The sequence below is a fragment of the Prorops nasuta genome, unplaced genomic scaffold (genome assembly GCF_024137725.1).
Source record: "Prorops nasuta isolate Cenicafe-Biocafe unplaced genomic scaffold, Cenicafe_Pnas_1.2 PNAS00003, whole genome shotgun sequence".
Taxonomy (NCBI): domain Eukaryota; kingdom Metazoa; phylum Arthropoda; class Insecta; order Hymenoptera; family Bethylidae; genus Prorops; species Prorops nasuta.
In genome coordinates, this window is record NW_027116800.1 from 12,495,659 (window position 1) to 12,519,734 (window position 24,076).

A 24,076-nucleotide genomic window follows, 5' to 3' on the forward strand; every position below is an offset into this window, starting at 1 on the left:
GTTGTCATTGACGATCTCCTTCATAATTGTTAACTTCCCTCGTCGAAAGCCCAGTTTTTCATAAATCGTAGTTCCATATGACCGGATTCAGCGCTGTTTCCTTGGATCTATCTACGTAATATTGCCTGCCTCGGATTGTATTCGGTGTAACCGATAGCCTCTGTGCGAATATCAAATGTGCTCGTGGAATCTCGCCTTACTCCTGTACGAATAAAAAAATGAACTGCACAGGTGTCTGAGGAAAACATCGAATCGATACGACATAGGAAACTCGTCTTGACCAAATATGATTGAACTTTCAAGGTCAACGAAACAATCGAGTCGACCTCTAAAAATCTGCGTTCAATAAAACATCTGTGCCAGTCACGCGAAGCGTCTTTGGGTATGTTAATGACTCCTGCTTTTTTATCTTATTATTGAATGCAAATTATGTAGGTTTAAAAATAAAGCTGAAATAGCTTTTAATCGGAAATAATTGAAGAGATATTGAGTACAAACACACGTTAAAATCAATTCAATTGTATACTGATACAGTCATAATACTTGCAATCGGAAAAAAGATACATTGATTATGCAATGATCAATTTTGTGTAACCTTTGCAAGGAACAACAGTTAGGTCAATTTTCTTTAAGCATATATATGCCGAAAATGAAGGATAGGGCGGATGCTATTTATTATAAAAGCTGCCGCATCTCTTGTAGACTATTTTTGGATTTTGGATTCGGAATGTTGTGAAAAATAATTAAATAAGTAATTAATTGAAATTAAAACAAGGATGGGAATGATCCTACGTACACAACAATAAAATGCTATTCCCGGCCTGTGACGGTATGGACTAATATGGCGTTCGTTTCCTGTTCACAAGGTTATTTATCGCATGTGCAAAACTGATGCAAAAATACACCTTTTCAGCTTTGAATCCCTGAGGAAACTTTCCTCGCTTCGTTGCATATTACCAAGAATCGACTACACTTAATCGCTTAATTGGAACGCACCGTTAATTCGATAAAAAATGTTCCATCAGACTCAATTTCCATGAAATTCATCCTTGTTCAAATTCCGTGTTTAGTTATTAATCAATGCCCAAAGTTTTCAATCAATTAGGATAGTCTCTCGTACAATCCCGCTTCAAAACGCTCGACTATAGAATAAAATAATATAAATATAAACAATGTGCCGTATAAGAGAGATATTATCTCAACGTCGTTGTGGTTTGACGTTATCTTTTGTGTACTTGCCATCGGCGAGACTTTACCATGTCTCCAGAGCCATTTGATAAACATAAAAATATTTTCTTTTTTACCTGGCTGAGAAAAGCAACGATAATGATTAATTATGAATGATAAATAAAGAACTGTAAGATGAAAAACTGGAGAACACAGAGGGAACCCACCTACTTTTATTAAATACAAAAAGCCTTCTTCAAAATACAGACAAATAGTAAAAAATGAAAGAAAAAACCATAATTTATTACCTGGCGGGAATCATGGGTATCGGCGTGACGTTCCGAATCTCCAGCAGCAAGCTGCTCCCCGGCATAGGCATAGACCTTACGTCGATCGTCAGCCGCGTTACGATCCATTGCCTCGGAAACATGGACGACCGTGCTGGACACACCGTTGCAGGACCGATCCTCTGTCCTTGAAGCCGCTTCTTCTGGCTTACTGGGCTTGAAGAAACGGGAGATCGAACTCCACATTCAATAATCACAACGACAGCTGTTGCCAGAATTCAGGGGTCCTTGTACACCTCATAGTTACACGGCTCTCTCGCAAGTTCAGCTGCTTACCTCCAAATTTTCTCCAGCCACCAAACACACTTGAGAACTCTTTTTATAATTTGTGTCGCACTAGCAACGAGCTTTGGCGGAGAAACAGACTCACAATCCCTTCTTGTCCTCTCTTTTTATCTGGCACCAACGAAGACTACCTCTAATCACATTTCTTGCTAAACAATTTCATAATGTTCAACTTTAGTATTCCGTTTAAACCTAATATTAAATGAAGCACATCATTGAAAAATTAATTTGCGAGCCTTTGTGCACTGAAGCAAAAGTACAAGGCTCAGAAATTCACTTACTACATGCTGCTTTCAATTGCGATACGCCAAACGGGGAGTTTCTTACTTGAAAAATGTTTCGCGAGGAATGATGGGTTTGCTAAATATCATTCTAATATCGAGTGGATCATGCATTATATTATACTATGTTTCGCTGATTTTAATTCTGAAAAGCGCTCTTTCTTTTGAATTTTAAACTCGAGGAAACAGGGTGGACATAACCTTTGTTTACTTAATTCTACTTATGTAGGTGTTTACAACTAAAAGTGAGGTTAGTTTGACACTGTGAATCCCAGTTTCCCTGCATCGGATCTTGGCATCTTGGCTCGCAGCAAATGGCACTTTTTCACACGCAATATAATGGCACACGCGTCACATAAAAAATTAAGATCCAATTGAATTAAAATACTTTACTAACCAGAAAGCGATGAAAACTAATTTTCCCAATTAAACTTTCTTAGTGCTAAGTTAATGATGAGAATTGGTAAATTTGTAAAAATAAACCGGTTGAAAAAAAAGGAGCAAATAATCCTGCCAGAAATTAGCTATTTTTGGCGACTCTGACCTGATACTCTGTAGGTAACTGTTTATTGATTTTATAAGAAACTTCGAAAATGTGTGAGCCCATTTAGAAATTCAGTCAATTGTCATGGGCCAAATTGGAAAAATCGCAATTGAGAGGCTGCAGTATATAGTAAAGAATTTCGATGTTGTAGAAATGAAATTGGCAGCTGCAAAAGGGGCGTACCTACCGTCACATTAATTCTTGCGGTCCAAAGGGTTCCCTTTTCCCTACTAAACCTTCTTTAATCTCTTTTGAAGTTATTGTTAAAAAGATCCTTTCTCCGAGGAAGATAAGATTTCCGGTTAGTTGACAGTAAAATCACGGAAGGATATCACTACAGGCACGAACACACACACATACACAAAATTATTCTCAATGTAAGCACGTTTTATCAGTCAGTATAATCCAGTTTGGCAAACTTTTACGCTGTACAATTGGATGACGTGAAAGTTTAGTTTTTCAAGGGCAGTATCTGATACCGAGCCCGTGGTCAATGCGAAAAACTTTTTCTTAGAAACTACGAAACCACGGCACGTTCTTCGCCGTCCATGGTGAAAACGACCATCTTTTTCGATCATTTTCGAGATATCTCGAAACCGCAATATCTCGATTCGCCATTTTGAACTTCAGCTGTAAACCTCTTAACTCTAAACTATCTTCACGTTATTCTATACTTATGACCACCGTCGTGCTTATGACCTATTGCGGATGTATATGTAAACGTAAATGAATCTGTGTGTTAACATTATTTACACAAATGCATAGAGGTATGCGTAATCAAGAGATAATGTGGAAAAGTGTAGGTGATAGGGCTCTGGAGAGTTGGAGAGATATATGGTGCAAAGGAAGCGGTTATATATTTTTGTCTCTTTTGGCCTTTTCTTTTAATTAATTTCTACTGCCTTAGTCATATATCAATACTTGAGAATGTGTAATAAAAAAGGCACACTGAATAATGTTTCAACGGTTTTGAGGTTTGAGGACTTTGAGGCTACTTTACGCGCCATCTATTGCCGGTATGTCAAACTGTATAAAAGCGATTCCGTCGGTATTCGGGTTTCCTGTTTAAATATAGGAAATCAATTAAATTTAATATTTTATTGAAATTTCCGCTTGTATCAATTTTTATCACACGTTTACTTAATAAATTAAAGAATAAGAGATGACTCTTATACCCATTGTGTAGGCCCTATGTCGTTTGTTTATATCTAATACAAGTAATTTTTTTACTTAATCATTTTCGCTCGTACATTTTAATCAATATCAATCAAGATTGAACTAAAAGATCGATTTCAATTGGGTGTACAGACAAGCATTATTAAATGTAGTGATGCACTCATATATTATCGGTTTTTTTACATCGTTTATAATTATTAAACCGTTGCATATATTTTTAGATATAGTATATATACAACAAATGATTTATTTATGTACATGATATTAGAAAATTAATGTTAGCATTATTACCAGACGTGTGCATACGTACGTTATAAAAAATCCTATATAATAATCACGTATAAATTAATGCTGTAAATTTCTAATTTCTTTGAATAAGAGTATTATACAACTATTGAAATGTAAATGATTGCTTATCGCAAGCAAAAACAATATAATACGATTAATGATTAAGAAAGTCCTTATAGTATTATTATATATTACCGACAAAACTTTGCACAAAAACTTTTCTGGGTTATAAAAAGAAATAAACGTGCAAGAAAAAACTTACAAATATATAGTTTATACCTACTGTAATCATAAATATGACTGATTACATAAATTAATTGCATTGATAACAAATTTTCATATAAAAATTATATTCGTTAGTACGTAAAAAAAGTTTCCTACGTTTATTTAAATAGATGATGAAAACTAGAATAAAATCGTGGCTTCCATTATGTGATAACTAGCATTATTATTATAATTTGCATAAAGAATTAAAATATGCGAAATCTGGGATGAGACCGGTATGAATTGAAAAAAGGCGAACGATGAGGAAGGGGTGAGGAGAGAAAAATAAGAATATGGCACTTACAGCTCGTTGTCGGCCATCTTATACAAGTATAACGTATAGATTATAATTATTTCGTGGGAAGAGAAAAATCTGGACATTTCACCGTTGATTAACATTTCAATAATTGTTACAGTGTTGTCTTAAGAAATAGTAAGAGAAGGTGACGAGTCTTTTGGATGAGAAATATTTCTAGCTCAGGTTAATGACAACCACAGCTTTTGACAACCATATTCTTGTACTTTTTAAGTATGACGTTGCTCTCGTCAAGAAAGTACAGGACGGAGACGGGGGAAAGTTTGGTCGGTGCGCAACAGGGCTTCGGTACTTTTCCTGGATTAAGCAGGTGAACTAAAGTTTGCACTATTGCATGATTAGTGGCATTCATGTGTGCATTTAGTGGAAAATTGCACTCGCCACTACAATAATATGCGTCGTAGCCGTCCGGCGCAATAATCCAATCCTGCGGCAAATCAATATTCATTATTCGATAATAAAATTGAAGATAGAGATTTTTTACGATATAACATTTGCATATATCTAACAAATAGTATTTCTCATCACCTGCCATTGCAGATCCTTGAAGCTCACGTACAACGTTTGGATCTTGCACGTTCTGGAATTGTACTGGACTACCGGATCTGCAAAGGTTATTTTTCATTTAAATAACTCAAAGTTACCATTTAACGCCGGGTGAATATTGAAAAAAAAAAAAAAACAAGAGAAACATTAGTCTTTAATACCTGTATAAGGATTAGTTCTATAGTCCAAACTAGACGAATCGCTCTTCTTTTTCCTTCTGGCGTCTCGTTTTTGTCGAATCTTTCTTTCCCTAACTCCAGAGCTCTTAAAATATCCTACCATAAAGGGTTGTTTATCAGCATCACCTCTGAATCCAACAATCCCAACGTCCTCTGGCTTCATCTCGTGTACTGAAATCAATATCGAAATGATTTATTTTTAGGATCGAGCAACCTATGCAGTATGGAAAAATATATGCCATCAACGGATATATAATTTCCTCGCTTTGTTATGATGATATTTATAGAACGGACGCCAACTCATTGTACCGTAGGTAAAAAAGAAAGAGGTAAGCAGAAAAGAAACCATTTAGAAAGAGGAAGCGATGGATTTTTATAATATCTGAATATCACAATCACATTCGGTGAATTCTACAAACTCATTTGCCTTCGTAAGTAGAATGCAGGCAAGTATTACATTTGCGCGCATGTTTATTAGAATGCCTCGCTTCTTAGGATTATTAATAGTCAACCTTCATGAATATTAAATGTTTAAGAATCCCAACGCCCAAGTCAGCCAGCTTGGAACCCGTCAAGCCGTTCACTTCAGAAATAAATGCGATTATCCAGCAACGATTTTCCAATGCATTGGCCCCTTACACTTTACCTGCATAACTATATATATATATATATATATATATACACTCGCACAAATGTTATAGAATAATGCTTTACAAATAACATTTCCTAGTGATGAAATTGTCCATCGCTAAATGTTACGCTAAGAGTTATAATATTAAATTAAAATTTTTAACACTATCAATGTTAAATCTTTCTTTTTTGTGTTTTAGTCGAGTAAAAAAGGTAAGTATTGGTAAACTAACTTATTTATCATTGACCACTATTAAATCAAAATACGATAAGAAAACTCAGCTAATAAATTATTAGAGGTGAAACGCTTGTGACATAGCTGGTGTAGTAAGATTAATTACAAATCGTTTCGAGGAAATACCATTGATAGCGCTGAATATTAATCTCGTATGGCGCTTTGCCTGTTGTTATTAATCAGCTAATCAATAGTATCATTGACGGTTCAAGAGAGTTCGCTTCGGCAACTTGTAGCACAAACTAGGCATAGTGAGAACCACATAAAAACAATCATTACAAAACTTATACGCGTCTAACCAAGTAATTATCAATCCCAGATTTACGTTAGCCATTATGTATATTCATAATCTCATACTAAGCTACAAAAATATTAACTAAATAAAGATTTGATTAAAGGATCACAATCGGTGCTTCTTGCAATAATTTAATTTAAACCTAAGTTTGAAGTTTTAACGTACGGACTTGCAGTATAGGAGAGAAGCATTTCTTGCTATTCACCAAGTCTATTATTCATTCCACTCCTTTCCATGTTATTCGTGTTTCGATTGTAATCGCTGTAAACTTAAAGAGTAGCGCGAAATCTTGATTTTTCCTAATTTATTTACTTGTTTCTACATTCTCTTTATGTCAAACTCATCGTCTTTTTGTAATGCAGCGTTAAAAATGTTTGAGGAACATGTTAGATAAATTGTAATATTTTTTTGGGTCAGAGATTGAGGCGTGGAAAGGAAGTAATGGAGGAATATAGGAGGATGTTGAATTGGGAAAAGTAGTCGGTGGCTTAAGCCGTGAGGGGGTTTTGTAAGGACGTGCAAAGTGCGCATTGCAGCGGCAGGTGTCCAGCGCAATCACAGTAAATGTGCATTCTTGCCGGCCAATTTACTAGCTTTCTCGAGAGCTCGACATAGCTTATGGCTCACGGCAAAAGCCGTAAGAATGAATATTTACATATGCAGTCGTGAGATGCTGTTGCAGCCTAAGGAGAATTTGCCGCAACGATCACGAACCAGCCATGCACATCGCAAAATCTCTTCCTCCTTATTCCTACTTTTTTCAATTTTCTCTTCATTTTCAAATATTCCTCTGAAGAACTAAGCTATCATCTTTTGTCCTTTTCACCAACGAAATAAAGACAGAGGATGAAAATTGCAGCTGAAATTAGCAGGTTCTCCGCGTGTTTGCTTCACGCATTGTACGAGACACGAATGAAAAACGAATTCAAATGAGAAAATCAGCTATCGGAACTGAAAAGATGCTCTTCTTGAAAGGTTGCAGAATCGACGATCATCGAGGCCATCCAATGTTTTATTAATTTCTTTCCTTCGCTCTTTAAGTTTTTTTGTTATGAAAACCATACTATCAACTTGCTTCTCTTTCCCATTTCATTTTGACTCGAGATTCAAGGACGAATCTCGCGGTTACTTCTCTGCTGAGTTTCGCAAGTCTCTGTGAGAGTCAAGGACGCGTCACTGACTGATTCTTTCGTTAAGACTGCCTACTGTCTAGAGCATTGCTTTAAGCACGATTCGTTCGATGTCGGTACATATAGTCAAAAGACTCGTGCAGCCTTTAAGTACGAACAACGTGCAGTCATACGCTTTGGTCGCGGATCGTCCAATGTCGACTCGTCAAACAACTGCACAGTTTCAAACACACACACACATATATATGAACTCGATTCGTCCAATATGTTGGCGTACTTTAAAACGATCCATGTGCAAATATTGTCAGTGTACGTAAAAATGCTCCAGTTCGAGTACAAACTTTGTGTATTGAGTACATCGAAGGTGCTGTACGGAAAACAGCTAGATTGAACTAGCTTTTCTATTTATTGAAAAAATTTATCTATTTGGTATAATTAAATGAAAAATTATAGTAAATTTTTTTGAATTTTTTGAAGCCTTCCAAAGTCGATAAATTCAGCAAGATGTTTACCAATAGGTGGAACAACCGGCCGTAAATGTCGCAAGTGAAGCAGGACGTCGTGTATAGCGTGGGCTTACGTTAGTCGGCTCGGCTGTTCGATGGAGCTGTGCGCAGTACACTCGACTGACGAGTCAACGCCAGGCCACTTTCGAAACAATCTGGTTTTCCGCACCCAACTTCCTCCCGTTAAACGACCGTCACAAAATTATTAAAATCGTGCAATTTACATTTAACAATCGAAAAACACCAATTGGAAGTATAAGTAAAATTTTCAAGAAAATACAATTTTCAGGCGACATTATCCTTGATTGATCCATCTATTGGTAAACTTATAAAATTTTGCTTGGTAAATATTGAATATATTTTATTGCATTCTTTCTAATTTGCATTAAGTGAATAAGTGTTATTCCTATTGGATATTTAAATAAATTAGTCTTAATTAAAATTGATCTTCACTATTGGAATTTGACATGAAAGAAGAGTGGAGGAGGGGGGGGGGGGGGCAATATGGCGGGTGCAATTCACATACTATCGTAAATTGCATCGATAAAAAGTAAGATATGGTAATTCTAACTTTTTCAAGCCTCAACAAAAAAATTTAAAAATCCAATACAACTTTAATTACTCGTTGTCCTGATTTTCCAGAATTACATATTAATTTACTAAATAAATATTTTTATGTATATTTCAATATACTTTCACTCAAATCAATTTTCATACAAATTTCTCATTAAACTTGCATGTATTACTGCCATTATTTACGAAAGATGAATACACTCATTATTTCCCTTACGGAACTTTGCAAATTGTATCAGCTCTATATTGGTCTCTCCTCTCTATACCATTTCAGGTATATCCCAATACGTTTTGTCTATGTTTCATACCCATTCCCTTTATTGTTTTATCAGTTATTATTGGCTTTTACAAATTATGTAATTCTTTAAAGTTAATAAATAAATTGGCAAAGAATTAATTGGAACCGGTATTGAACAAAGGCGGTAGACACAGCAAGAATGAACTTTTATTAAGAAAATAAATTATAGTTGGAGGGAAACGAAGCCTATTTCTTGGCAAACAGCCACGGTCCTGTCATCCACTATATTCATAAGATACGTGGTCACGAATCATTTTCCTGAACTGTAATAGAGAAGAGAGAGGAAGGGGGGAGGCGTGTGCGCAAAGGTGTGTGGCTCCTTGATGTGTTTTATATTGAATGATCAAAGGTAAACCGGTTGTGCTGAGGCACGGAGAAGCATGGACTCCAACCGCAAGAGTAGGATTAAGAGAGAAATAGAGAAAGAGAGGGAGAGGGAGAGGGAGCACCAGGTGAGAGAGGCTAGCAACAAAATGATCTAGGCGCGGCAAACAACAAACTCTCTACACACTCCAATCTTAAAGGAGCTCCCCATGTTGGATTTTATGATCGAACCATGCATAGACCAATACTGACGGCTATTCAATCAAGATTGGCCCAGTGTTGCAGCATTACTTGAGACGATCTTGGAAAACGTTATGATAGTAACGTCGTCCCAGCATTCGACATAAATGCTGAGCCTATGCGTGACTGCTAATATTAAGTCATGCATGCGCATAGGAGGATGAAACAAATTATAATGTATATTACTTGTTGCTTTTTACAATTTTATAAACTTCTGTAACTTAAAAACATTTATTTTTGTTTTCTTCTAATTTGGAAGAGAATCCCTGTGATCATACGCTCAACACTTTAATCTCTTACTCACTCGGCTAACCTATAACTTATGTCATTTTGATTTTTAACTTCTTTTTTAAATTTAAGCTATACAAGTTGACATTCGATTAAAGTACTGCATCCTTATGAGATCACAAAGAACGTAGTTCATAATTTTTATCCTGGTGTTTTCTTACGCGTTCATACAGAATCAGCAGAGCAATCCATGTTGGAGCTACGATGTCAATTGATGGTCGAGTATTGGGCCAAGACAGGCAGATGATAGATAGACAGACAGTATTGGCGTGCATGGTTGTCAATTTCAGTAATTTCTACGTAGGCCCGTATTTCACTAGTACAAGCTTCATGAAAATATTCTAGGAACTTTCTGAATATATCTACATGTCCAAATGATGCACCGAGGATGTCCTATGGATATTTTGTGTTATTAGGATTAAAACTAAAGGTGAAAAAGTGAAATTTTCTTAAATCCAACCTTGATCATACTTTGTTTTTATTCGTACCATTTACGTAGTACCACGATAATTCATAATAATACTGGATTTTTAAATTATATTTATAGAAAAATTTCAAATTGAATTCTCAAAAATTCAAAAAGTGTTTTCTGAAATTCTATTTGATTCAATTCTTTCTGCACTTTCATAATTCTCTTTATTCTTCGTATACGATGGCACCGTAACAATGCAGAGGCAAAACGATAACAGACCTAACCATTTTACATTTGTGTAAAGGATAAGGGAGTAATATGGGTTTGGACGATGGGCAGTTGGATAATAACAAAGAAGTTATTCAAGGCAAAAGATTGAAAATCTGTTAGACGAGGAGCTGTAACAGGTGTAGTTGGACTATCAAGATCGGGTGGAGAAATCTTCCATCTCGTATTCGGTGGCAGAATTGAATCCAGGAGAGGCCTTATCGTACCATCTGACTTTATCCTCTCTTTTTGTCCTTCTCCTTCCTCACTGGAGAAACAGGCACCTTCATCTTTCGATGCCACCGCTGCTGCGGCAAGACAAAACGACGCCAACACATCTCATCCTCGTCTCTCCTTTCCTCTCCTCCTGTATCTCTCTCATTCATAATATATTCAAGAATCCTCCCATTCGTGTGACAAATGGATTCTCTATTCTAAAGATTATTTGCTTTTCCCATAATCTTTATTTAAAACTTTCCATGTAATGGCTTTGATTCTTATGAAATAATTATATCCTCAGTCAAATATTAAGTTCACATTACATAAACAACATCATTCAGCTATCGCGAAGAACAATTTTTTTTTTAAATTTTGAAATACAGAATTTATATTTTAAATCTTAATTATATTCTTAATTTAAATGAATTATGATTATTTTAATTAATATTTAGGTACAATTTGAAATTATTTGATTAATATAAACGTTTTTCTTATTAATATCAATTAATATTCCTCTCCGTTTAGGTACATGTTATTTTTGTTTACAAAGAAGTGTTGGGAATATGAATTTGATGAAACAAAAGTACTCACCAGAACGATCAGCAGGATGAACAGACAAATAGAGTCCTCGATTCCCTTCGGGATTGTTTACCCAATGTTGAAGGGCTTCGGTAGCATTTAACGTTAGCCAACCCTCTCGTCCTACAGTTGTATTTACTGCATCGACATACTGCAATTCTCGCGTCCTTAATAACACAAAACAAAGAGGTGAAAATAAAAAAGAAATTAATGCAGTATTCAAGATTAAATTCTTAAATAAAAAGATTACGTATAACATTTTTAGCAATTTATTTCTCAGCAGTACATTCCACCCCCTGCTTCCACTCCCTTTAAATATTACATTTATCAGGGGTATAATTTAATCTATCAGATTAATATTTAGTTTTATAAATAATATTATTTTAAAATAATCCTGTGCGTTAAAAAAGAAACGAATATTGTGTTTCTAAGAATTTTTAATACAATATCTTGATTTTTCTAATGGATTATACTTGTAATTTTTCAATTTATTTTACAAGAATAAATTCTATATTAAAGTTGAAAATAAAAAAAAAAGAAAATAAATAAGAATTAATATTCAGTACACTATAGAATGAAAATATCGTAGCACACAAATGTAGTAAAAGTTAGATAAGTGCAAACAAACGTATATGTATTCAAGTCGCATAAAAATAGGAAGCACCGCAGCTAGCAAAACTTATTAAAATTATATACAAAGGTATAGTAATTCTCGGCTCGGTAAATGAGATATAGAAGAAAATTTGAAAAACCAACTCATTATACCCGGAAACGCGTTGACGCCATTTATCAAATAACAATTTGAATTTTAATCGTGTTGCCGCAAGGATACTGCTTAAACGTTGAACAAATTACTTTTTATCATTTGCGTGAAGGAAAAAAATGCATTAAATTGAACAATTTTCGCTTTTTGCTCAACAAATGACAGATTACTTAATTGCATGTGAAGTGAAAACTTCAGATCAGCGCGTAGATTATATAATTTAGTCAATCAAAAGAATAAAATGAAATCTTTCAGTCCACATTATTCAACAGTTGGATCATATCAGTCACGCGAAATTTGCTATATTAATTAGATTTGTGTTTGGTCAATGAATTTCATTTAAACGAGTGACTATCATAACGCAAAATTGCGTCTTAGCCTCTGCAATGAATCTTGTGCAAATATTTGCAGTGATTTTGTAGATTTTAAACCGAAGATTCGACTAGACACAATTTCAATAAAATGCATCGATCAATTTTCAACAATCTCTGTCGTAGCATTAATATATTATTATATAACAATTTTCTTAGGAAACATGAAAATTTAAGCCCGTGTTAAGATTCGATGTTTATAAACAATTTCTAACATAAGGTATTGATACAAGAGATATTTATGAAAATATTTGAGAGCTTAATGTATGAATATTTCTCGACGTGAGAATTTTACCGCAGGAAGAAGAAGAAGAAGAAGGCTTTGAAGGAGAATTCTTGGATAAAAGCTGCTAGGTACTGACGAATATGCTTAAATGGAAACCTGTATACACGCGTAAGAAATAAGAAGCAGAGTCGCCAGTTTGTCTCGGAACGAAGGTAAAAGGAGTGGAGAAGGAGGATGACGAGATGAGAGGCTGGTGAGTGGAAGGGAAGGGAGCAGGGGGTGGTAGATGCGTCAGGAGTTTGACGGAAGAAGCCAAAAGAAGATGCTGAGGGGACTGAAGGAGGTCGTAACTGCGTAGGCATGGAGTAACTCGCGTTAAACTCCTCGGACTCTCCGTCTAGATATTTAATTTACCTCAATTTGCGGAATAACGTTTCCTGCGCCGGGAATTTATTTCGGTCAGCTCTCTAAAAAAACCGAAACTCAAAGGAACAGATTTAAAATTTGGCTCCACCTTTTTGAATTACCACATCTCTCATTCGATTTCTTCAATCTTTACGACCAAAATTTGTATCTTCGACTTATTCATTTATGAAACGAGACACGCGTAATTGCGGGTAAACTCGACAATCTCGATATCTTAGCGATTTAAATTCGAGATATGAGAGAGATGAAAATAATTCTTAATATCAATGTAATCCATTTGCAGATTTCAACAGTTTAATCATCAAGCGAAGAGTAAACATTAATGTTATTGTTATTGATTGAATTGTTCAGAAAATTTTATGTAAAATTATGAAAATTTCTGACATTGGAATATCACAATTTATATAAATCGATTTAACTTGTACGACGTTAATTCAATCGTCGTCTTACTCTTTTTTATGGCAAAAAAAATAATTGTATGTGTGGATGAAGTCAATAATTTGAGATTTCATGTAATTTGAGAGCGAGACTAGGGTTTTCTTTGTGTAACAATATTGGTTCGCCTGATATTTGACTACTTTTCTTATTACGTAATGAATAAGTTTAATTTTATTGAAAAGTGTATAATGTTCGGACGTAGGGACGAAAAAATACATGCAGAGTGGAAAAGTATTTTTTGCTTTTTTATTAGAGGTTTTCAATTAGGGGTATATCCGATTCCCGGAAAAATATTCAGGTATTTGTTCTACCTGACGAAGAGATGCTGGCTACCATTCGGGAGACGAGTCGAAATAACCTTTAACCGTTCCGAAGGAAGAAGGCTGCTGCTGGAAAAACGGTACTCCGAAAAAGGGGCCATCTCTTAAATGGGAGGGGGAAAAGGGGGTCTATCCTAGACCAATTACGTGTCCCTTCTTAGGAATCTCTCTATTTTTTGACATAGTCATCATGCTCCTAATTAGGAACCTCTCAAAGTTGCCGAAAAAAATCTCAGGTATTTGTTCTACCTGTATGGACCATCCTCTCTTACTCCTCCTCATCTTTATATATTCTTCTTCTACTTTAATCGTCGTTTTTTCATTCATGAAACGCCTCCTTCAACAGGTACCAAAAACTATATGGAATACTTCTTTTCATGTTAATGTATATTATAAATAATTTATATTTGAAATTATTTTATTTTTCATCTACTTTAATTCTCCCTTTTTTATTCGTAGGAAACGTTTTCCTAAACTATCACCATAAGGATTATGTAGTATTTATGGCAATTTATTATGAATAAATTGCACAAAAAGTAATTTTATTATAAAGACTCACCCATCTTCGGTTCTGAGCACTCTGTAGGCCGTGACCATGTAAGATCCACGGTATCTTCTTTTAACTTCCATGTTACGATAAAGTCGAAGTTCAGCCGCAATTATATTCTCCCCTGCTGGCACCTCAGATACGTCAAACCAGAGTCGTTTACCACGTTCGTGCCGTACTCCAGGAACACGATGATCTGCAGAAAGGAAATGACAAATCTTGTACAATTTTTCATTTTACAATTTATGCGGTAAGGCACATTTTGCGTTGATGCCATATCCCAAAACATAAAATGCTTTGTGGAAATAGGAGGAAGCCAATGAAAAATCATAGTCAAAAATTATGCTTTCACAATCAGGCATTATTATTGATTAACAAAATATATAAACCTAGCTTTTTATGTGTTTAATAAATTCAATTAAAAAATAGGCTTTTGGACCTATTTGTATTCTATATAATTACTAAAAAATTAACCCTAAACCAAATCATATTTTGGTTAAAAATATTTCACATTATCCGGATTTTAAAATCATCGATAAAAATAAGCTCATTCATTTTGTTATGTATTTAAAATACAGTAGCAAGGTACGACCAGGGTTGTCTTGAATGCGTAAAAAAACTAATGCGCAATCAAATTGATAATTTTTTAACTCTAGCTTGTACGATTTTCAATTGAGCCTTTTGCCAAAATAAATTTAAGACTTTCTTTTATAAGCGAAATAACGGGTCGAGCTAAAACTCGCATATTTTTAATAGTCCCTTATAATTATATAAATATATATAGTATTTGCGGAGTAAAGATATAAGGCTTAGTTCGAAAGCTTCCCCCGTTAAGACATTCCTGAGGAAGAGGCGTGACGAAGCAAGGAAGAAAGTGCAAAGACAAGAAGAATTTACGATGGGCAATTAACCTTTTCAAATCCTCAATAAGCCGCTTGTTATCTTTGCTAGTAGATATAGATAAAACGAAAGTTTTCACAAATTTCGGACTATTTCCCGAAATTTTCAACGTGAAACTACTCGTAGCAGTGGGTCCTAAGGTCATCCATCACTGATAATCCTACCGGAAGTAGCTTCTGGTTGAATTGCACCCTGAAGAGTTAGGCAATAGGCAGGAGCAGAAAAATCCATTTGTGAAAGTATTTTTTGTTTAGTTTTTTGTTGGGTCGCGTTGTCTCGAGGGAAAATTAACGAAGGCTGATGAAATATCTTTAGCCTGGAGAGATATGATAAGGAAGAGCGTTAATTGGATTGATAAGTAGCGATTCTTGGATTTGCTGGTTCATGGATTTATACAGAAATCATTTTAACTGTGAGACGACAGTTTGTGGAGTGACCAGAAACGAGGCATGGCCAATTCGCAGCATGAAATCATCCTTTATCCAGCCTCATCAGCGTCAACCTTTCAGCCTAGAAAGGTAAACCGAAATAATCTGTTATCTAGCCAAATTTTTAGCATTTTTTAACCTGAGTTTAAAATAACTTTTATGTTTGAAGACTGTAGGAAAGAATCTTGATAGATATTTTCATTTTTTATAATAATTTGCCATTAAATTTGTATTTATTATGAGAAAACAGCGTAAGATTCGAAGCCCAATTAATAATGTTGAATCTTAAAATTAAGAAGAACGTAATGTATCATATAGAAAAAGTAAAAGAAAATGTAGATGCTAGAAAATTAATTTTCTTTATTTTCAGTTCTTTAAAGTGATTTTATGACAACTGAAGTCACCTAATCGTGCAAAGTAGAAATGGTTTTAAATCATAATGAAAAGATTTATAAGAATGTTTTAAATTAGAAATATGATTTTTAATAACAGTTCAAATGAAATTTTACTATATAACAATCACAGTATTTTAATTACTATATTATGCGAATTTTATGCAATTGACTTATGTAGTTTCCACAAAAATCTTAAATATATATGATAGCTATTTTACATTTTATGAAAGAAATATCTTTTAATTTAATTCAACTATGACAATACTTTCCAACAATTTCCGAAAAAACAAATTGATACTATCCAAATTTTGTTTTTTTATTTGATTTCAGTTTAGAAGAAAATTAGAGTATATATGAGTGGGTGGTGGAATAGTGAAGCATTGGTTGGAAGATAAAGAAGAGGAAGTAGCCGCAGTGGTGGATGATAGAAAGTAGAGAAGGAGGGAGGAGTGGAGGGGACGAGTGGATGAGGGCATAAAAATTAGTTTTGTTTCTCTCAGCCGGTCGCATTCCAGCGGCAACTGATTGCCGCGAGCACACACACACACACACACACACACACAGTTCCCTTTCTTCCCTACCCTCTCTACCCGCTCACCCGACAGATCCTTGCTCTCGGGGTGGTCCCGAATAGCTTCGAACCATCCTGGGACCCGGTCGGCTCTCTGACTTTTGTTTTTTACCCCCTCCCTTTCCTTCCTCCTCTCATCATCCCACGAAACCACCACAAAATCCCAAACACTGCATGCTTCCTCTACTCGCGAAACCCATGCCAATTACTAAATCACCATAAAACTCCCTTAATAACGATATTAACTAACAAATTATTCTTTCAACCCCCCCCCCCCTCAATCATACAATCAATATTTATAAATACTTACGCGAGACATGTTTGAAACTTTAGATGCACACTACTGGGGTACAATACCTATGTAAGCATCGGTAGTTGGTGAGCCCCATGCAAAAATAGCATAATCCATTCAATAACGGTGTAAAGAAAAAAATTATTCTTCCTTTGTCTTTCCCTTTGCATGGAACCAATAATTACAGATGTATACATATATACACGCTTACCATACATTCATTTTTTCAAGGAAACTGTCCTCTTTCATGTAAACTCTATATATAAACTTGATTTATGTGTTTGTAATATTAATATATACTATAAAAAATTAGACTTTTTTATTAAACACAGGTTTAAATAATATTAGCGTTTATTTCAATGTATCCAATATGTGCGAAGTAATGGGTGCAATCTTAGTTAGATATTTCAAGATTAAAAATTGTCTATGCAAACAAGTGTAAAACTACTGAACGAGCGTAAACATATTTTTTACGCTCCTTCGAGTAATATGACGGTTGGTATCCTATTTACAATATACAAAAAGCCAGGTCAAAATCGACCCTAATTCAAAAGCAAATTGCGATGTTCAATCTGATTAAAAAATTGTGATACACCGACTACTAATTCACTAGAATAGTAAGAGGGGGAGAGGGGATTTTGTAGGACATTACGCAATAAAGATGCTGTTCACACGAGCCATCGCTGGAGAATGGATCCTATTAGCCGAGAAGTTTGCAAAACGATTTCTCATGCGAGTAATCGATGAGCCGCGATCGTGACCGCAGTCAGTGAATTTCGAAGCGCCGCACACGACGATACAAACACACACGCACATGTAAAAAAGAAAGAAAAACACAATTCCCTTTCTTCTTACAGTTCTGCTTTCAGCCCTTTTTGCTCGATTTTGCGAAACGCTGCCCATTTCACCCATCTCGCCTTTGCATATTCAGACCCACCAGGTCTTTCTCCTCCCGTGTCAGCACCATTTGAAATCGACTAAAAGGCCCATCATGGGTAGCACGAAAAAAAAAAAACATTCGAAATAGACCAGGTGGAATAGAATTCAATGGGTTCCAAGTTGAGACATTTTTACTCTTTACAAAACGCTGTCGCGTGGCTGGACAGAAACGTTGCCTCAGTTTATATTTCTCATTTATCACTTAATTTAGGATTTTTTAAACAGCTTAAATTATTATTATATCGAAAGAGCAGCTTTCACTGTAAACTGGAAACTTTGACTCCATTTTTTGTGAAACGTTGGCAATTTCTTTCAACTTCTTTTTGCATTTTGCATATTCTGAAGCACTGAGGTTTTTTTCCTCCAATGTCAGCACACTTTGAAATCGAGTAAAAGTCCTATCATAGGTAGCAGGGAAAAAAATTCAAAATAGACACGGTGGAATAGAGAATTCAAAGGGTCCCAGGTTGAGACATTTTTACCTTCCATAGAATGCTATCGGGTGGTCAAATAGAAATATTGCCCTTGCCTCTAGTTAATTTATCATTTCTTCATTGGTCTCGTGCATATCAATATAGTCACATTAAGGTGAGAATGTATAGTAGTGAATATATGCCATACATTTCGTTTACTTTAATTTGGCTTAGGTGGCGGAACACAAATTTATTTGGTCCACATAACTATAAGAGATTTAAATTTTTTGCATCTAATTGAAAAAGAGTTTTAAAACTGTTCCATGGCAGAAAATTGATATCCCTTATTACACGAGAGTGATAAATAAATTGTTATGCTCACACACTGGGGTGTATTAAATCATATATATATTTTGTATATATGACCTAGTACACGAAAAACCTGTTTCCAAAATGACAAAATTTAAAAATAGATAGTGCTAGTACTTCCACAATGTAAAAATAGTTTCAACAAAATTGCAATATATAACAATTTTCTCGTAACTAAGTATTTTCGGAATATCTCCGGCACTATATATACGTCGATACAGTATAGTGTACATTATCATCTTAATATTATTATGTAAGTATGCACGCAGCAAATAGAAAATTTAACGAGATGAAATAAAATAAATTCATTTTTGCTAAATTAGAGAATTCTACCCGAAGAGCGTTTCTTGCAAAAGGTTGAGAAAAACGTCGAGGCTTACTTAACATTGGTAGATGTTGATAACTTTTTTGAGGAAGGATAGAGGCGCATAAATCGTTCAATTTGATCGATCAATCGAGAAACGCAATATATATAACAGAAACCATTTATTTTATCATGATCTTTTTATAAAATGCCTGTATACGAGGTGAGTATTTTTAATTTAGAAAGTTCAAATAACTTAAAAAGAGTAAATAGTTTGGAGCAAAACATTTTAGATAAATGTTGTTTGATTCTACGGGAATCATAAAGTAATCTATGTTTCACCTTGAAGGTCAATTGAAGATTATCAGAAGGTCATCTTAAGTTTTTTAAATGGGACTCTCAAATTTTAGTTCTATTCTTGTAACTTATCTCAGCAGCTTTTTAGACCTGGTTTTTATTTTTTCATTTCACTCAGTCATTTAAGAAATATTTCGATTTTAAATATATTACATACGGTTGTGGGCTTGGCTGAAATAGTGCGCGTGACCACTGACAGCTTTGTGTACACGCTGCACGTATAGTTGCTCACACGCGTATACTTTCAAATCGAAATATCTCGTAAACGATTGGATAAAATGAAAAATAAAAACAATATATAGGACAGTTCTTGTGAATAGCTATAAGAATATGCAATACAGAATTAGTGATCTCTTCTTTGTAACACTGAAAACCACCTTTGTATGACCTTCAAATGTACCCCCAAAGTTAGATCAGTGGCATAACCTTCTTCACCCCTAAGAGTCAAATAACTCTTATCTGCCAAAAATGTTTTTGTATAGTATTTACTTTTCAAACTATTTTGATATTCCAAGTTAAATAACTCAACCTGTATATAGATCTTGGTACCAAGTTGGCTATACAACCAATGGTTATATATGGCTATCAATTTCTATGCATGACGCATATATATCGAAAAGTCTGAAACATTTTTCAAGTCCAAGAACCTTTTCCAAGAACCCACCGTAGTCCTACAAGGATAACGAGATTAACACGCAACACCTTTTCAACCTAATTCTTTACCTAGAAGGATCCTAACTATCCGTAGCCAATTTCCCATTCACCACTTATCAGTGCCTTCTTCCTACCTTTATCAAATGTCACGGATGTCTCTCCCGATTCTACTTTTTATTCGACGAAACAGGTTTCTGCAATTTAAAGTTTTAACTACGAGCTTTGACCTTTTGACTGCTTTTTTCATGTCTGTCGTATTATTTAGTTAGGCAGTACTTTTTGTTTTTGTCTAAATAAGATCATTCAGATTAATATTAAACACGATGCATTTGGAAGACAAATATTTGTTAATCGCAAAAAATTAAAGGAAAAATTTAGCTTTTCTAAAGTATAAATGAAGCGTTCATTTGCAAAACTTGTTCAACGTAGAAAACATTATTTTAAATTAAATGACAAGCGTATTTTAATTGTAGCAAATGGGTTTTTGAAATTTTTAAATGATAAATAGGAATTTTATATGATATATCTTGTTCATTTTTATACTGGTTTCATTAAATACAAGTAATATCCAATGGTTTGAGTATTTTTGAATTTAAAACTTTTTTTAAACCAATGTAACCAATTTTGCAACACGATGTCTCAAATATATTCACTCTCGATTAACTATATCGAAATTCGTATACCGATTTCGATGTTCATTTACGAGTCACACTCGTGTGAAATCTTTCAAAAATAACTTCTTTCCCTTTCGAGAGTTTCCAACCGAAAGTTCAATGAACTTGCCAGAAGATTGGCAATTTAGTAAATAAAAGTTTACAAAAATATCAAATCTTTGAAGATGTTGGTTACTACAAATATTAATCAACGAAGGACTTTCAGATAAGACAATTAATGAGTATGTCAATTAATTAATTAGAGCATTGTTAATGATTCACTTAATTAATTTCAAGGAGATTTTCATTAACAACATTTGAGAAAAAGCACGCATCGAATAGTGGAACGAAACAACGAGTTGTAGGGCCAAACCTCTCTTTGGAATTTAATTCTTGGGACTTGCGAAGTGTCCTTGTGAGATTTATTTTCCTGGAACTTTCTAGAAGAATTCACGTTACTTCGATAAGATCATTCACGAGTGGCATCCTAGCCAGTAGAAAGTGCGTTCACACATTTCCAAGTATTCAACGAGGAAGCTTCATTTAAATTATCTTTTAGAATCAATCAAAACATTGACTAGAAGCTACGTTTCTCCCCTCTTCTAACAATTAACGCGATTCACATTTCCTTTCGTTAAACAAATTCAATTGATCTCTTCTATCACTTGAAGATTCTACATTTAGCAATGGTAATTGGGATAAGAAAACGTGATTCTTCATGAGAATAGGCTTCTGGTATGGAAACGTATGTGGTGCATCGATGGATAATTGGTACGATCGCTTACTATGCGCTGCAAAGGTCATGATGACGTCACTCTGGTCGATGGCACGAAGATCCTGACCACTGAGGTCAAACTCGCTGATTTTGTGCTTCATAGGTTTATCATTTTCATCCTCTTCGAGGGCATTCTTGTAGATGTCCAGAAGGAACTTTGGAGCCGACCTCTTCACTTGCGGACGATCTCCGTTGACCCCATGACCTTTGTGGCTTGCGCCACGAGGTCTTTCGGGTAATCCCAGCAGGTTCAAAATCTCATGTTCGACTTCGCGTTTTTCACGTTGGCTAACCACCCTATGTACCACCGTCTGGTCCAATCCATTATCCACGTACAACCCACTGATCCTCTCAGCTCTCTGAAAAAAAGAAGAATTCGTCTTAGGAAAATTTGGTCGTCATTGGTGAACCAATTAATCGAAAATTAAGAACTTACGGTGATGGTTGGACCATAATGTGATATTAACATGTTGAAGAGGACTAGGGTGAGGAGTGAATGGTTCCATCCAGGCGACATGTCGCCGGCCTTGACGCCGTGGTGGAGGCCACCAAGGGCCACCACCAGCAGCCTCTACCTCGTCGCCACAGCTCGCTGCACTAACTCCTTATTCCTCCTCCTCTTCTTCTTCTTTTTCTTCTTCCTCCTTCACCTCCTCTTCACAATTTCTCAACTTCACACTTATCTCTAATAACAAACAAACTTCCGATACCAAACACTTCTTCAACTTTCAGCTTTCAACAAACACACTTTTCACACTGTCAAACAAAATTTTCCGAAAACTACTTCAGCAGTTGATAGTAGTATGATAGCATTCACTAAAACTGCACTTTAATAAAAATTTAGAATCTCATGAGTTTTATGTATTTATGAGGGAGTAGAGATTTATTTTGATAGATTTTAGGGAAGTTGTGTTAAGGCGATCAAATTGTAACTGGATTGCGTTGTTAATGTTTGAAATGAAGTGGTAGCAGGAAGAACGGCCGAACTGGCGAGAGAATAGAATTTGACAAAGCACTGTTCATTCCGTATCTGTCCAGCACTGTTTCTCATCCGGCTGGACTCTCTGGTCTGGTCACTCTCGTTCAGGCAGCACTGTCTCGACTCGGCAATCTCGTCGACTCCCCCGTCGTTGACTCGGTCGATCGGTACTGGACCTTACAGCTCTCTGGCTTTCCTCTAGCGTCACTCTGATCACTCTGGTCCAAGCAGCACTGTGCTCTGCTCACTCGACTCTCCCGTCAGTCTGGTTTACTCCTTTGTCGCGCAGTCAGTCGATCGGTACTCGACTCGACTCCAGTACTTTGCTTCTCCTTTCTAACTCTATCTTCCTATTATAAATTTTTGGCTTTCCTTCTCTTCAACTTTCGAGTTCTTTCTATTTTTCCGCCTTTCCTGTCTAACCCTCTGGATCTCTTCTTTAACTCCCTAGCCAATGGTTCACCTTTCTAAAACTCTAGCTCTCCTCTCCACTCTCTATCTCTCATCTTCAACTCTCTGTATGTCCCTCCCCCCTCTCTTTCTCTCTTTCCTCTTTAACTTTCTAGCATTTGGCTCTTCTCGACTCTAAGTCTCTGATTCTTCTATCTAGATCTCTGCCTCTCCTATACGACTCGCTGTCCCTCCTCTCAAACGCCCTGGCTCTCCTCCAGCGTTACTCTGGTCCAGGCAGTACTACTGGTCCGACTCGACTCTATTCTCTATCGACAATCTTGTCGACTCCCCTGTCGTGCGTACGGCCAACCAGTGCTCGCCGCTCGGCTCTTCTCTCGCGTCACTCGAGTCCAGCCAGGCATGCAGCACTGTCCCGACTCCCGAGTCCCGACTCGACTCCCTCGTCGCGCACTCAGTCGATCGGTACTCACCTCTCCAACCCATGAGCTTTCCTCTTCGCGAACTTTCCCCATCCCGACCTGAGCCGTTCATCCGCCCGTCCATCTATCCTTGCTACCACCGCTGCTGCATCCAGGACTGTATCTTTTCAAACTCACAAATCTCATAGTTCCTCGTTAAAGTCTCCAACTACTCTCTCTCTCTCTCTCTCTCTCTTTCCCTTTCCCTTTCCCTTTTTGCGTAGAGAGAAATACTAGTTAATATTTCCACCAAAAGTTTATAAATTGATCAAACTAAAGAATTGATTGACATTAGGATACTAACTGATTGCAAATAGTAAATGTTATTTCATTGAATTATGATTTACTTAAATAAATAACATTTAAGATTAAACTACAATTTAATTATTGGTTTAGGAAGATCAAAAAAATAAATACTTTCAATACTGAAACAGTATTTTGTAATAATGAAAGTCTCTTTTTGGTTTCGCCTGCTCTCTCTCTCTCTTTCTCTCTATTATTTAATTTCTTAGGTGCTATTTACTTTTACTTTCATGGCTGCTATCATTATATTATCTATTTATATCTGAGTTTTCATCTTATTTTTCAAGAATTTTTAAAAGTTAATTCATTATAAATCCTCTTTGGGTAATTCTTTTTATACATACGACGCCTGACCTAAGGGTATATGAAACATCTGGAAACACCTGAATATC

General features: G+C 35.6%; 2 protein-coding genes across 11 annotated transcripts in view; both read right to left on the reverse strand.

Moving 5' to 3' along the window:
- LOC136772114 (patronin-like) overlaps positions 1 to 3,177 on the reverse strand; it is a 43,925-nt gene extending 40,748 nt beyond the window's left edge. For all 10 annotated transcript variants that reach the window (XM_066724833.1, XM_066724831.1, XM_066724832.1 and 7 more), the window contains exons 1-2: positions 2,812 to 3,177; positions 1,476 to 1,948 (exon numbers count right to left, since the gene is read on the reverse strand). In XM_066724833.1, the coding sequence (XP_066580930.1) occupies positions 1,476 to 1,700 (225 nt within the window). In that variant the 5' untranslated portion in view covers positions 1,701 to 1,948; positions 2,812 to 3,177. The remainder of the gene's footprint in view (positions 1 to 1,475; positions 1,949 to 2,811) is intronic.
- Positions 3,178 to 4,342: 1,165 nt separating this feature from the next.
- Positions 4,343 to 23,356, reverse strand: LOC136785989 (protein 60A-like). The gene is made up of 7 exons (XM_066747393.1): positions 21,967 to 23,356; positions 21,541 to 21,889; positions 14,493 to 14,676; positions 11,402 to 11,556; positions 5,376 to 5,564; positions 5,197 to 5,273; positions 4,343 to 5,095 (listed from the first exon to the last, which is right to left on the reverse strand). The coding sequence occupies exons 1-7, from the start codon at positions 22,045 to 22,047 to the stop codon at positions 4,835 to 4,837; spliced, it is 1,296 nt and encodes a 431-aa protein (XP_066603490.1). The 5' UTR covers positions 22,048 to 23,356; the 3' UTR covers positions 4,343 to 4,834.
- Between the last annotated feature and the right edge of the window lie 720 nt (positions 23,357 to 24,076).